General features: G+C 41.0%; 2 protein-coding genes across 5 annotated transcripts in view; one reads left to right on the forward strand and one right to left on the reverse strand.

The window, feature by feature from the left end:
* Positions 1-14,189, forward strand: ETFRF1 (electron transfer flavoprotein regulatory factor 1). 3 transcript variants are annotated; one of them, XR_005627336.1, is made up of 5 exons: positions 1-67; positions 1,006-1,111; positions 1,215-1,461; positions 8,430-8,517; positions 13,947-14,189. XR_005627336.1 is itself a non-coding variant. In XM_039707882.1 (4 exons), the coding sequence occupies exons 2-3, from the start codon at positions 1,067-1,069 to the stop codon at positions 1,428-1,430; spliced, it is 261 nt and encodes an 86-aa protein (XP_039563816.1). In that variant the 5' UTR covers positions 1-67; positions 1,006-1,066; the 3' UTR covers positions 1,431-1,461; positions 8,430-8,565. The 3 variants fall into 3 exon arrangements, 2 of the variants coding, with proteins under 2 accessions (XP_039563816.1, XP_039563815.1); XM_039707882.1 differs by lacking the exon at positions 13,947-14,189 and having other exon boundaries at positions 8,430-8,565; XM_039707881.1 differs by lacking the exons at positions 8,430-8,517; positions 13,947-14,189 and having other exon boundaries at positions 1,215-1,809.
* The window catches only part of KRAS (KRAS proto-oncogene, GTPase), a 26,225-nt gene continuing 15,682 nt past the window's right edge, over positions 4,596-15,138 (reverse strand). Inside the window, exons 6-7 of one of the 2 annotated variants that reach the window (XM_039707878.1) lie at positions 14,884-15,007; positions 4,596-8,750 (exon numbers count right to left, since the gene is read on the reverse strand). In XM_039707878.1, the coding sequence (XP_039563812.1) occupies positions 14,888-15,007 (120 nt within the window). In that variant the 3' untranslated portion in view covers positions 4,596-8,750; positions 14,884-14,887. The remainder of the gene's footprint in view (positions 8,751-14,883; positions 15,008-15,138) is intronic. The other variant, XM_039707880.1, reaches the window with a different exon arrangement.

Raw genomic sequence — 15,138 nt, forward strand, 5'->3', positions numbered from 1 at the left:
CGCAGCTCGGGCCGGGCGCTCCCGGCGTTGCCGTAAAGCGGCACCGCGGCGGTTCCGGGAGGAGCGGGTGAGATCCTGGTCCGGCCTCGCCGGGGGCCGCGGGGAACCGGGCACGGCTCCGGGGGTAGCAGGGCGGCAGGCAGAGCCAGGAGGAGGTGGCGGCCCGGGGAGGCCCCGTAGCGGGAGCTGGATTGGATTCCAGTCGCTTGTGATTTGGTTTTGGTTGCCCCGTCCCTGGCACCTTCCAAGGCCAGGCTGGACGGGGCTCAGAGCAAGCTGGGATAGTGAAAGGTGTCCCTGCCCACGGCCAGGGGTTGGGACGAGATGATCTTTAAAGTCCTTTTCAACTCAGGCTATTCTGTGATTTTGTGTTTACAGAAATAAAAGTCAGTTACTTTGTCACTTATCCTTATATTTTGCCGGGGCACACTGGACTCAATTTGTAATGCACTTGAAGAGTCCTTAAAAAAGGAAAATTGATGAATGTGACAGTTGCAGGAATATAAATGTATATGTATAAAATGCATATACCTATATATACAATATAGGAATATGTAATACCTAAATACATATGGAGATAAAAATAAACACATCAAAATATGTTGTTATAAACACTGCTATATGAATACATAAAATACATAAATATGTATTCTATTTAGATATCTTTACCACTTTATATGTGTATATATATGTAGATACAGTTTTTTAGCACACCATAGAAGCAGCCAGGCCAGCAGGTGCAGAATTGTAAGGGTATGAGAAAGCAACCAATGAACAGCACTAAGTGTCCCAGTTGTTGAAAGTTATTAGAAGTTTATTTTCTGTTTGAAGGGGGGAGGGGAGAAGACAATGAGAAACTAAATAGAATAAAAAGTAGGAAACAAAAAGAAAGAAGAGACAGTATAATCAGAGCAAACGGGCTTGGTAGGATATGGAAGTTTTAGGAAGGCTGAGGCGGTTTACTGACTCCCAGAGAAGGCTAATTTCAAATTGATTATCCTTCAGGTAACAAAACACAAACAAACCAAAAAAATCACACAAGGACAGAGTTCACTGAAATGTGAGAATGGCCAATTCTTTAAGAGGTGAAGTGATAAAACTGTACAAAAATGTAAGTGTCTTAAATGCCACCAGCACTTTCCTTAACCAGAAAATAAATCCCCTTTCACTGTGCACTCAGTTAATTAAAAACACATTATTCTTTTCTCTCCAAGCTGCTGTACCTTGGAAGGGAGTATCCCAAAGGAGCAGACTACTTCAGAAGCCGTTTGAAAGCAGCTTTTCTAAAAAACAAAGATGAGACAGATCCTGAAAAAATTAAGCAGCTGATTGCCCGGGGAGAATTTGTTATAAAGGAGCTGGAGGCTTTGTACTTTCTGAGGAAATACCGAGCCATGAAGCAGCGCTACTACAGTGATGACAAGCCCTGACTGTGCCTGTAACCACACACACCCAGGAAAGGTAACAATAAAAGAGCTCTAACTGCAAAGAAGTGACATGTAAATCCTTCCAACCCCTCTACAGCATAAATGAAGGAGCTGCTTTCCCACCAGAAGTCACTTGAAGGGTTTGGGTGTGTAGGTTATAGGTAATAGGTTTTCCTGTGCTGCTTTTGACCTCCCCAAACTAAAACTTCAGGTGTGAAAGGATTTTGCAGGAAGGAGTGGTTGCACAGCACTGTTTTGTTTCACTTCAATGTATGTGTTGAACAGAAACTCTTACACCATAGCTGTGTGTTTGGGTGTCAGTTCAAGGTGCTGTGCTTGTAACCTGAAAGATGAACCTGATTCAAAATCCTCCACGTTGAACAATCTGTTTCTGCTGGAAATGAGCACCCTCTCAGAAGTGAGGTTCGCAGCCCTGGAGAGGGAGTGGTCAGTTCTGGTCTCCACAGTGCAGGAAAGACAAGGAGCTACTGGAGAGGATCAAGCAGAGGCCATAAACATGAGGGGTCTGGATCATCTCTTATGAGGAGGGAATGCAGGAGCTGAGCCTGCTTAGCCCAGAGAAGACTGAGAGAGGATCTCATCAATGCATATAAATATCTCAAGGGTGGGTGCCAAGAGGACAGTGCCAGGCTCTTTTCAGTGGTGCCCAGCAACAGGACAAGGAGCAATGGCCATAAATGTAAAGCAAGAAGTTCCACCTCATGAGGAAGAATTTCTGTACAGAGGGTGGCAGAGCCCTGAACAGTTGCCCAGGGAGGGTGTGGAGTCTTCTCTGTGGAGATCCCAAAGTCACCTGGACTGGAAATGAGCACCCTCTCAGAAGTGAGGTTCGCAGCCCTGGAGAGGGAGTGGTCAGTTCTGGTCTCCACAGTGCAGGAAAGACAAGGAGCTACTGGAGAGGATCAAGCAGAGGCCATAAACATGAGGGGTCTGGGTCATCTCTTATAAAGAGGGAATGCAGGAGCTGAGCCTGCTTAGCCCAGAGAAGACTGAGAGAGGATCTCATCAATGCATATAAATATCTCAAGGGTGGGTGCCAAGAGGACAGTGCCAGGCTCTTTTCAGTGGTGCCCAGCAACAGGACAAGGAGCAATGGCCATAAATGTAAAGCAAGAAGTTCCACCTCATGAGGAAGAATTTCTGTACAGAGGGTGGCAGAGCCCTGAACAGTTGCCCAGGGAGGGTGTGGAGTCTTCTTCTCTGTGGAGACCCCAAAGTCACCTGGACTTCTTCCTCTGTCACCTGCTCCAGGTGACCCTGCCTGGGCAGGGGAGTTGGATTAAATTGTCTGCAGAGGTTCCTTCCAACCCAGACTATTCTGTGATTCTGTGAAAGTAAATTCTTAGTTTTTAACCTCATCTGCTCACCTTGCAGAAGCGCCACCTTGCTACATCAGGGAGACAGCTGTGGGGTCAGGAAAGGGGTGAGTTTGAACAACAGTGCTTTAAGCACTTGGGCCCTGAAGACAACTCCTGCTACTGCTGATTTCTGCTGGTGTGTAACTGCTGCAGCAGGAATAGAAAACTTGGCCTTTGCCTCTGGAAGAGAAGTTTGGCTGTGGCTGTTTGCTCCAGGCTGTCTCTGTAGGCCTTGGCTCAACTCATACTTGTGTCAGAGCTGATACTCTGTTGGGTTGGTTGGTGTTTCCACCAACTAAATGAGACTAGAGAGAAAAATAATGTTTGAAATACAAGTAAGGAATCACTGCAGTAGAGCTGTTGGCAGTAGCAAGTCTTTATACTGGCGCTAAAGAGTGTTTTAAGGTCAAAAAATTGCCAGCAAAGGCATCAGCAAAACTGGTAAAAACCGCTAAAAACATAAAAGTGTGACCGAGTCCATTCAACAAGGTTCACTGCACTATTTACTAGCTGGTTAAAGCACACAGAGAAAACACAAACTAATATCAATCAAAACCAAAATCAACCAAAACTTATCTCTGAGGATGCTGGGGATACAAAAAGGTTAAGAATGGAAAAGGGTAAGGATAAAATGAATAAGGAGATGCTCCCAGTGAGTCACTAAGTTCAGACTGGATCCCCCGCTGCTGAACTGAGCCCCAGATCTGACCAGTGATTTATACCTGAAGGTTTAACAGCACTTAAACTTAACAGTACTTAGTCCAGTTTAATTTAAAACAATTTAACTAAAGATTCATACAGAATTTCCTATAAGCACAACAGCAACTCATAGGCCTGAGTTACTTGCCAATCTACAGTACTTAGAATCTCTGAGAACACTATCCATAGTAGATTTTCTGTAGCATATCCACACTCACAAACAGTCCCGAAGGAGTATGTATGAGGTATAAAATTTCCCTGGAATTCACTGAAGCACTTACCTTGGATACCTTTGCATCTTGTCAGTGGCTGAAGGGTTGAGCCTCAACGAAGGGGGGCATCATTCCATGCTCTGTTGTCACTGCTGGCTCTCCAAATAGCAAACAGGAGTTCACTGGCTCTGAGGGGCTGCACACAGAGGGAGACTTCTGGTCACTGCCCACTGCAGTCCAGGAGAGCTCCAAGGGCCTCACTCAGGCTACTCTTTATAGGGTCACAAGTGAGGTGGGTTTAGTCACAGCAATCTTCCATCCTGAATACAGTCCAGGTTGGTAACTTCCTTTGAAATTTCAAAAGCAAAAATGCTGTTCCATTGGGGGTATTTCTTCATGCAGGCAAAATAAGCTTCCAGGGCTATTGGTTACAAAGCAGGAGCTCTTCAGACAGTATAAACTCCTGGGAGCTGTTTCTGAAGAACTCCAGAGGAGCTCAGCCCAGGTGCCGAATGAACATTACAGCTGGCCTAAGGAGGAGGGGGGTGGGGGATTCAGCACCATCCTCACAAAATTTAAAAAGTGATGGCAGAGTACAGTACCTTGTAATGAAATGCACATGCTCCAGTTTCTGCCACCAGTCTGACGTTTTTCACGGAAAAACTCCTTCCACATCAGCTGAGCTCCTCTGCACTTCCACCTGCTCTGAGCAGCCACCCCTCTCAAAGACAGGGACACCAAGGGGGGCAAGGACAGCAGCTCTGGAACAGGCAGCACCAGCAGAAGTGCAAGAAAGACTAGGGGACAACTGCCAAACACATGGAACTTGTGGGATGCTCTGTTACCTGAAATTCTTGCAGAGGAAAAGGAAACTGGGACAGACACAATAACTATTTTTTTATTACATTACAATAAATAGGAGCAGTACAGTTTGACAAAAAAATGACAAATTCCAGATCACCTCACAGCACATACTCCTAAAAACATTAAAAATTTTAAAACAAACAGTGGTCTTTTTTTTTTTTTCCTTTTTTTAACTTAATGTCTGGCATGACCAACATTCCTAGGTCACACAACCAAATTATGGAAAAACTGGATCACACTGCATATGTTCCACATCCAATAAAGCACAATGTACAAAATGTGCATGTTTCAGTTTACACTATACAAAAATAGTTAAAATACATTCCAGGTAAACATATTACATTAAGAAGTCATTCTAGTAAGAAGTTGGCACTCAAGAGGAAAAAGCAGAAGTATTTTCAACATGAAAACACAAGACAGTGGAATAAAGAAATGTTAGGAAAGATTTACCATCTTTGTAGCTTTATGTAAACTTGAGACACAATGATTTGTTTTACAGTTTGATGGTCTTTGAAGGTAATAATTGTATTGCTTCATAGTCTAGACAAGAGCAGAAGATTGCGTGTGTCAGTATTTACCAATTATCCTGTTACTGCAACAAAGCCCACTCAGCAGAAGAGTAGCAAAAAAATTTCAGGGCACTGAAACTGGTCAGAATAATTCCTTTTGGAGCAAACCAAGGATCCAGGTATTTAGCAAAGTTACATATAGCTACTGTAAGAAGGTATTACTCCCTGACACAAGGCAGTTTGATGTGGTGACATGGGCAGTGACTCCTAGGCTTGCTCAGGAGCTGCTCTCAGGACACAGCACCCAGGGATGTTCTGTGGAAGCATCTCAAACAGGGCAGGACACTGCAGTGATGATGGAGCAACTTGTGCAAGCTGCAATTGCAATCCAAAGTGCTTCACCAAATCTCAACAAGCAGGAAGACAAAACTGCACAACAGTGGCAAGGATGGGGTTGGGTTTTTTTCAAGTAAATAAGGGCTAATTTAAATGGATTTTGTACTAATTTAATTAGACTGGCAGCTACAGCTCACTTTTGCTGAAAAACCCCAGCATTGGTTCATACATAGCTTTATAGTAGAGCTATAGAAACCCGCTTTTGATGAATAAGATATTTCGGCTATAAAGTCTCCTAACAGCTTTAAGTTAAATTTACATCAGAATTTTTGACCAGCCCTAATTTGACATGCAGTGTGACTCAGTTACCAAAATTAAAATAACCTTAAGATTACTTCTATTTGCTCAAGGCTTACAACCCACTTTTGCTATGTTCTTCGTCTATTATGAAGAGTGTATAAAATGTGCAAGTAACTGTCTCCAACACATTTTAACCTTGCAAGCTCTGAAACATTTTGTGACATTAAGAATCTGTTCTTACTCCTTATTGGTCCTTACAATATAAAGTTAAGTTCTCCTGTTCCTGTTTTTCAGAATATTTCATAACTTAGATTTCACACTGAAGCTGAGAGGAGTGGTGTCGGAACCCAGGACATCCCTCTGGGTGCCCGGGATGGCTCAAGCCCCTGGCAGGGGGCTGGGGAATTTTAGAAGGAAGCCAAAGACTTCCTTCTAAAGGACTAAAAGACTTGGGATTTCGATTTAACCCATGGAGCAAATTACCAACCTTGTATGACGAATTATAAGTCACAAAGTTTAAGTAGAATGATAATGAATTTATCACAGGCTGAAAAAGCGGAATTTTGAGGATTTTACTATAGGGGTCTAGGAGGCAAGAGGGAGGGATTTGGGCATTGTCCTGTCCTCCTTCCTTCTTCCTAGCCTCCATCTTCTGTGTGATGCTACTTTTGGATTGGTTTAGAGTAGAAGTAGACAGTCTAACACAGGTGACAGGTATTGGAAAATAACGGCAAATAAAGTACATGTAGTTCATAGTATAAAATGTTGACACCAGCACAAGGGCGGGCAGTGTGCCTCAGACAGACCTGTTGAACAGATCTCTGCGAGTCAGAAAGAGCATGTTTTAGATAAGAGACAATCAACAACCTTGAAAACCAGAGCCAAGGGATTCCGACTCCTTCAACCATCGGGCTGGGAAAAAAGGACTCTTGGGGTCATCCTGACCGCAGGAAACCCAAGAGAGTGGAGGGGTCTGGATTTTGGTGAAGGCTGGGAAGAGGGGGCACAGGCAAGAAAATGCCTGATTTCTCCCAGACACAATGGAATTAAAGAATATGGAGCAATTCAGACACTGTGTTCCCTGCCAGCTTTGCAGGTCCCCACCTACAACAGTCACTCTGATTTTTTTGTAGAAGCAAAATAATACTTTTCACAGAAATGGTCCAAGTTACACAGTCCAATTTTTATATACATGTGTAAAAATTCCATGGAATACCTTAGGTTATGGCAATGCTGCTATTCCCTGTTCCAAATTTTCCAGTGTCCTGAACTACTCTACTTCAGTATCTCGTGTTTTATTTTTTGGGTACACCAGAGTCACACCTTCCAGTGTCACTCTGCAGCTGAGTTAGCTCCTGTGGAGAAGTGCACCTTCAGGAACCATAGCTCTCCTGAAACAACTCTACATTTACAGGGAGACACCAAGAACTGGAAATACTGCAACTACTGGCTCGTACTTCAGTGGATAGCTAGGCTACTGCAGTACCAAAAAGTAAAAGCTCCTCAAAAATCCTACATTAATTCCAATCAGGAAAAAAAAAAAGTGGGGGGAGAGAAGAACAAAAATCACAAGAGAATTTAATCACAAAGAAAGACAACATTAAACTCTTGGCGTAGCTTCATGACAGTCTAGACACTGGAATGCTACTCACCAACCATTGAATCAGTACTTCACAGATATCACACAAACAACACTGACTCTGGAAATCATGTTCCATGCAAGATTGTGCAAATTCCACACCATTTCCATGGCATAGTGGATTTCCAAATTATTTGCATGAAGCAGCTAAATTCAACTCTTTCATTCACTCATCTAATGTTGCTGGAATTTAGAATTTCTCCCCTATTTTGCACAAAATGGGCATCTGGAAACATTTAATGCCACTCTTAGCGGGGGGGGGGGGGAAGAATGGTTTTACTCCACTACGTAATTTAAGACTGATTTTGATTTAATTCTTATGTAAATTCTGGGCCTACGTATGAATAAACCTAAGAATTTAAATCAACTTCTCTGTTAAGGCATTCTAGTATTTCCTAGGGACACCCAGGGTAAAATCCTAACCCTACTGAACAAAGCTACTCAAAGCTTTGACACAGCGGGATTTCATCTTGCTCTTCAGACACAAAGTCAGTGAAGCTCTTAAAGCAACGCATTAACAATAGCAAATCAACCTAATTAGAACTTTTACTTTTTCCATTGCCAGGTGTGCATTGTATTTTTAGATTTTTTCTTTTTTTTTAAATTTTTTATAGAAAAAATAGAGTATTTAAGGAGTGACCGTGACAAATTGCAGTGAAATTTTTTTGAAAGTTTTCTCTTTACATTCATTAAAGTTGATCTGAAATGCTACAAGACTAGATGCCTAGAAGCAAAATCTACAGGAAGACTATAAAGGCTTCTGGTCTCTCTCTATTGCAATCAATCTAAAATAAAGGAAAGGCTGAAATGAAAGTTTCTTTTGCTAACTAGTCCTTTTTCCCAACCAAATTTATAAACCCAAAAATTCAGAGGAGATGTTAAAATGTATAGAGCATCATTTGTTTGCTTTGTACACAAAACATAAGTTCACAATCAGTAAGAAAAATAGGAAGTTAGCAACTGTGCATGCACCAAATAGTCCTAAGACAGTTCTTAGGTTTTTTGTGGGTTTGTTTTTTTTGTTTGTTTTGGGTTTTTGTTGTTTTTTTTTTTTCTTTTCACAGGAATTGCTAGTTCAAGAACCAACAGTCAAAGAATACTGGCACTTTAAGAGGAATGAAGTTTCCACTGTCATTTAAAACAAGCATTCAGGTAAAGCTAACAGGATCATGAAGCAGAAAGTAAAGTAATGCTAAAACAAACGCTAATAATTTAGTGTAATGTACAAAATTACTTCAGCACTTCTTAAGAATAAGGATAAATTGTATTTACATAATTATACACTTTGTCTTTGTCTTCTTTTTCTTCTTTTTACCATCTTTGCTCATCTTCTCTTTGTGTTTTCTGATTTCTCGAACTAATGTGTAGAAGGCATCATCAACACCCTGAAAAGACACAGAAGATACAAATTAGGATGAGGTTCAGAATCACAGGCCTGCTGAGGTACAGCCTGTGTCCCTCCCTGGCCATGTGAGGGGGGGTTCCATCAGCACATTTTGCTGCCTACCTGCCATCCTTTGAACCATGAATCCTGGCTGCAGGACTAATCCTGTTCCTTTCTGGAATTCTGAGCAGCACTGACACAACCACCTGAAAGTACTGCTTTGGTGCCAGCAAGAACTGACACCTGCTGCCCTATTGCTCAGCTGCTTTAAACTGGGCTTAGGGCATCCTGCTGGTTACTCACAGGTGCCCATGGTGAAATTCCATTGTTGGTGTGGGAAGGAAGGTAATAAAGGATGTGCTGTCCTTGTCTCCATCTCCAAGAGCACACCTTGCCCCACCTCAGGCTAGAAAAGTGTATTTATATAATAACACCTCACAATCTGATTTTAAGTATATATTATCACAGAATCATAGATTGGCCTGGGTTGGAAGGGACCTCAAAGATCCTCCAGTTCCAACCCCAACACCTTCCACTGCCCCAGGTTGCTCCAAACCCCCAACCTGGCCTAGGACACTTCCAGGGATGAAGCAGCCACAGCTTCTCTGGGCAACCTGTGCCCCAGCCTCAGCACCCTCACAGGGAAGTTGTGAGGCATTAACAACGTTATTTATGCTTTAATAATCTATATACAGCTCTGGAATATGAATTCTAATACTTGTACAAATTATTCAATACCAAATATATAGTTATAGTTAATCCACATATTCTGATAATTTCTCAGGCACATTGGTATAGTAATCACACCACAATTTTACAGATCTTTACACATGCAAATTGATCAAATCAATCCCATGTCCCGATGATCAGTTATTTGATTAATCATTCTACTCAACTCTGAAAGTTAAGGACACTTGAAACACATTCTCTCTGGTGCTGGATAGCCACTTAAAATCTCCACAGCTCCAAGATTTGAGCTATAGACACAAAAGCTGAAGTTTGTTCACAATGAGTAGTTTTTCATAACTTTCAGAGGTAATTACAGTTGACCAAAGTTAACTCTGATCTAAAGAGACCAGCATATCCAAAAGGCTGATGTGGACCACTATCAAGTACAATGTTATACAATGTACTTTGTTACAACTTAAGGGAAACAATTTATGGCCTTGCTCTGAGGTTGCTTCAAGTCCCACTGAAGTACTCATGCTGCAGTCTTGCCTTCACATTTAATAATTTGAGTACAGGTGGTTATAAAATCCTTAAGAGAAACATTTTCTTGATTCTTTGCTGCCTTACTCCTTATATCTTTGAGAAATGACAGTGTATCACAGCAGCCAAATGCATCACTACAGAACTGGGTCTAGAAATTCAGTCTCACAAGTTTGCCTTCAAACTGCCAAAAACAATAAAAAAACCACTGCATTTTGTCCTCTATGCATACTTCAGTAAAGAACTGAAAGTGAACTCTGAAAAAACAAAAAGCCAAAAATCACCTAATTCATTACTGTTTCAGCCAAACTCCAAGTGGTGATGAAACCTACCATGAAAAGTCCAAACAACAGGGAGGTGTGAAATAGCGTCACTTAAAAAGCAGCACTAAGTACAGTCTAAATTTATTTAAAATCTTCAAGTTCATAAAACATTTACACACAACTGATGTTCAAAGTCCTTGGCGGTATATCGCCAAAATAATAACAGCACACTTTTGCACATTACAAGACCTTGCAAACAACTTGTTCTGCATTTTGAGGCATTATTGACCAATATAAAATTGATGCAGCATGCCTAGTGGCTTTCTGCAAAAGGTCATGTCACTCATTAGTTTTTGTAAAATTAAAGGTACTTGGTATTACTTTAGAGAGAAGTAGTGTATTTTGCTTACAGCTTCAGCACAAGGAGAATATTTAGCAATGTTCAAGTAGGAAAATGCTACAGAAGTAGCAACAGTTCATGATTCCACTGCAGGTCTCAGTATTAAGGAGGACTACAGCACTAAGAATGAATCACAACAGAAAAACCAAGAGTTTCATTCTTATAACATAAGAACCATATAAGAACAACCTCTGCTCAAGACTCCACATGGCCTTAAGAGAGCCAGCTTTCAGAATTGTCTTTCAGCTGGTGTCTTCAAATGAGTCACACTTAAAACTGCAATTTAAGTATTCAAAAAAGCAATCCTACCTCATTAAGCATATTTTAAAATAAATACAGAGAAAATAACTTGTACTTGGGCAGTCAAAGTAATACCCAGATGCTATCATGAACCTTTAAACACATGACTTTCCAATCAAGACTGACATTTTTTTTCTACCTAGTAAGATGATGATCTGTTAAATACAGCATATGTTGCAACACAGAATCATAGAATGGTTTGTGTTAGAAGGGGTCTTAAAGATCATCTCATTCCAATCCCCTGCTGCAGGCAGGGACACTTTTCACTAGAGCAGGTTACAGAACTGACTTGGCCTTCATCCTTGCATTTACACCTCTGCAGACCAAGCCTCACTAATTATTGATCATGTTTGGTCCTGTCACAATTCATCTTCAATTCAGGTCATTAACAGAACATGACAAACAAAACTATGCTTAGATCACTTGTGAGCTAGAAGTGAAGAACACAAGGTAAAGGGACGTCTTTCACTTTTCAGCCTGCCCATTAAATTTCAAATATAAGTAGTGGATACTCTGTCTCCAGAAAGTCCCCGAGGCATCAATGCTGTGAGATCAAAGGCTGCCAACCTTTCCAGTCAGCTTTTTCAGTAGGAAGGGACTGCAGGCAGCTGACCTTCCTCCCTCTGACAATGCACTTATTGTGTGCAAGCCTTTGGGGAAGCTAAGATGTACTGAATGAGAGCACTAAATCCAGGCTCAGATTAGAAACACAGTTCCCTGGGCAGGCTCAGAACTAAACCCCAGAGCCTCACTAAAGGTGCACTGACAGGCCTTGCTCCCGGCCCTTGTTCTTCCAAAGGGCAGAGGCAACAGAAACAGCAGAACTGATCCCACAGGAGCAGACTGATCCCACAGGAGCAGCCTGCTCCTGGCTACAAGTTTGCTTTTGGAGCCCCACATAGTCCCAATGGCTGTAGAGAAGTCTGGAGATGTGGCAGCAGGACCACAAGCATGCATGAGACTAGGCAACGAACCTGGCTGGCAATAACAAGCACCAAAATCATAAGGAATTTGGAATTCCTTAAAATCCCAGCACTAAAAATAACCCTTAAACGAGTTCTAAATTGTAGGAGTTCTTTCTTATTTTTTTTAATATAAAATGCATATATACATACACACATGTATCAGTCACAAGGAACAGAAGCTATTTGTACACCTCTGTAGTACTATGGAGAGAAATCATTAAATTGCAGCTTGAATCAAGAATTTAGGCATTTTTAAATTCAAATCTAGAACTTTTGTAATTTAAACTTTTCACTACTAACCCAGCTTAACCCAAATTGCATTATCTAGATGTCTGCTTGTAGCATGCTTTTTATTTTAAAAATCTGACACTTTCATGGAACAAGTTCTTTTGAGGATTTCACTTGGAGTTTTGGAAGTTTCTCCCTGCTAGCTGGAAATTACAAATAGATCAAAAGATGTTTTGTCCTTTCTGCTTTACTGTGTAACAGCCAAAGGAATGAAACTTTCAGAAGGCATCAGCAGTTCATGGCAGTCTGGGCAGTCGAAGTTTTCAGTCTACTTGTGCAAGACTAACAGAACTCAAAAAGGCATCCCACAGGCAGCAAGAAGATAAATATTCCAAGAGGGAGAAAAGCACTCTGACCATCCAACTTGATTATTCACAGAATACTGTCATTGCAGTCTGTGTTACAATGAATATTTCTGAAGTCTAAAATTCCAGGTGTAAGGCTCACACCATCAGCTGCTGCTCTCCTTAGCGGCCCACTACATATCAGACTGAAATAATACATTTTTTTACTGACTGGAAAGTAATACAAGCCAGGCTGGTTTAAATATCAGACTTCTCATTCCACTCAAATCACTACTGAACTACAGCTGTGCCCTAATAATTTTGGAATATGCTTCCTCCAGCTCAACTCCCTAAATACAAAGTTGCTGCAAATGCCCATCAATACCATGCAGAATTCACTTGGGAATAAAGGCAAACAATTCCTTCCCTAAGCAGACTCCTGAAGTTCTAGAGCCTTAGATCCACAGCTATTTTCTAAACAGGGTGCAGGGAAAAAAGAAAACACAACAACAAACATCCAAATCTCAGCAATATCCACTGCTGACAGAAGACTCCGCTCATGGGGGGAGGAGAAAAAAAAGGTGCAAAACCCCCCAAAATACTTCTCTTGGACATCACTAGAAAGAAAGTAGGAAGCTGGCAGAAGGAAAGGATGTTCTGAGACATAAATAAGAACCTTACAATCTGCAACAATCCTTCCACTGAAAAACACAACTCCCACCATCCTATTCTCATTCTCCCAACAGAAAGGGAAAGCAGACAAGAGTCAGCATCTTTCAAGTCCCACTATATAAAAAAAAATTCTACTTTGTGGTATGGTTTCACCCGTAACACACCAAGTAACAGCAAAGTTAGTTTCCAGAAGGCTACAGGGCTTAAGCAACTTAATTTCTGTTGTTCTCATCAAAAGTCATCTTGCCCAGCTTCTCTTAGTTGTTTTTTGATAGCAGGGAAGGATAAAACAAGGTGTTTTAATGGCACCAATTTTAGTAATATTTGGATGCAGTACTAGGGAGTTTAATGACTGAAGTTTCCAGTTTCCTGCAATGAAAACCTGTGATGCAAAGAGTGTCACAAAGCAACTGAATCGTATCATTAAGGTTGGAAACCATCTCCAAGCACATCAAGTCTCTGATCAACACCTTGTAAACTATGTCATGGCATTAAGTGCCACATCCAGTCATTTCCTGAACATCTCCAGGAAAGTGGACTCCACCATTTTCTTTAGAAAAAAAAAATCTAAATAATTACCTCTGAGCAGTCATTCATCACTTAAAAGATGAGACTAACAAGCCTGAGCAGATCTAGTAAAAATTGATATGAATCAAAATTTTTTCCCAGAAAGAGAAACAAAACTTCCTCACTGAGGAGAACATTCCCACACTGTGACAGTCTCTGGAGGATACAACCCAAATTCTACTACTTCTCTGCCACATATTCTGAAGTACAAACATACACCTTGAAAAATGAACAGCTTTTCTTTTACAGAATGGGAAACTCCAGGTCATCCTCCACTTGGACAAGCATATAAGGAGTAACAACTCACTCTCTGCACTGGTCCAGAAGGAGATAAAGAATTAATGGGATAGGAATATCTGCAAGGAACTGCTCCAATGGTTTGCTCAAAAAGCACTGGAAGTGATTTAGACAAGCATTTCTTCCATTCCAGTTTCTTCTGTCCTCACCTCCTCCATTTTTTCTTACAGCAGAATACATAGATTAAAAAAAAAATATTTTGTGAGAATTTGGGTATTGGGGTTTTTTGGTGCTTTCTTGTTGGTTTTAGTTTAGTTCCCTCTCCTCCTCCAGTGTTCCTTCACCCCCACCTCTTGAAAAGGCTCTCAAAAAAAGATGAAACCTTATTTTGTCCAAATCTGGATCACTCATGGTATTACAGGTGACAAAAAAGAAATGGTAAAGGTAAATTTTTTAAGTTTAGCATGGCATAAAGAAGGGCCTGAGAATTTAAAAATCCTGTACACCAGTTAAACACTGTTTTGCTGGATTAGGAACCTCCTATTTCTGCATGTGAGGAGAACTTTTAAGTGTTATAATCTTCTCCCCTCAGTTCATCAGCCTGAAGCTTCAACCAATATTCACCTCAACAGTATCGGCAATATATTCCTAATAAAACTATTGGCAATATATTCCTAATAAAACTCCTTCCTCTTAACTTCTTCCCACTCAGAACTGTGACTCCGTTTCCCAGCTGGAAAATTCAATATGCAGTAAAGATTTTTTGTTAACCCATTTATAAAACCCCACAAAACAAAGCAAATCCATACTGAGGACACTGAAAGGTGATTGTTTTTATATCTGAAATTATGTCATCAATTAGCCACAAAGTCTGATTGGCAAGACACTCTCAATCAGTTTTATTTGGCAAGTGATTTGCAACACTTACCCTGGTACACTACAAACTTACCCTCTTACATTACAAGGCATTTTTTAATTTTCACACACCCTGGAGTCTTTTCTTCTTTGCTGATTTTTTTCACTCTGTACTGTCGGATCTCTCGCACCAATGTATAAAAAGCATCCTCCACTCTCTGCATTGTAAAACACAACTCCTTAAAAACTGCTTTGTTAATGACTGAGACAAACTGGGACACCCATGGAAGGGGAAAAAACCACAACAAAACCACTGAAATTATGAGCTTTACTTGAGAAAAGTACATGG

This window comes from Passer montanus, unplaced genomic scaffold (assembly GCF_014805655.1).
Source record: "Passer montanus isolate IOZ18808 unplaced genomic scaffold, ASM1480565v1 scaffold20, whole genome shotgun sequence".
Taxonomy (NCBI): domain Eukaryota; kingdom Metazoa; phylum Chordata; class Aves; order Passeriformes; family Passeridae; genus Passer; species Passer montanus.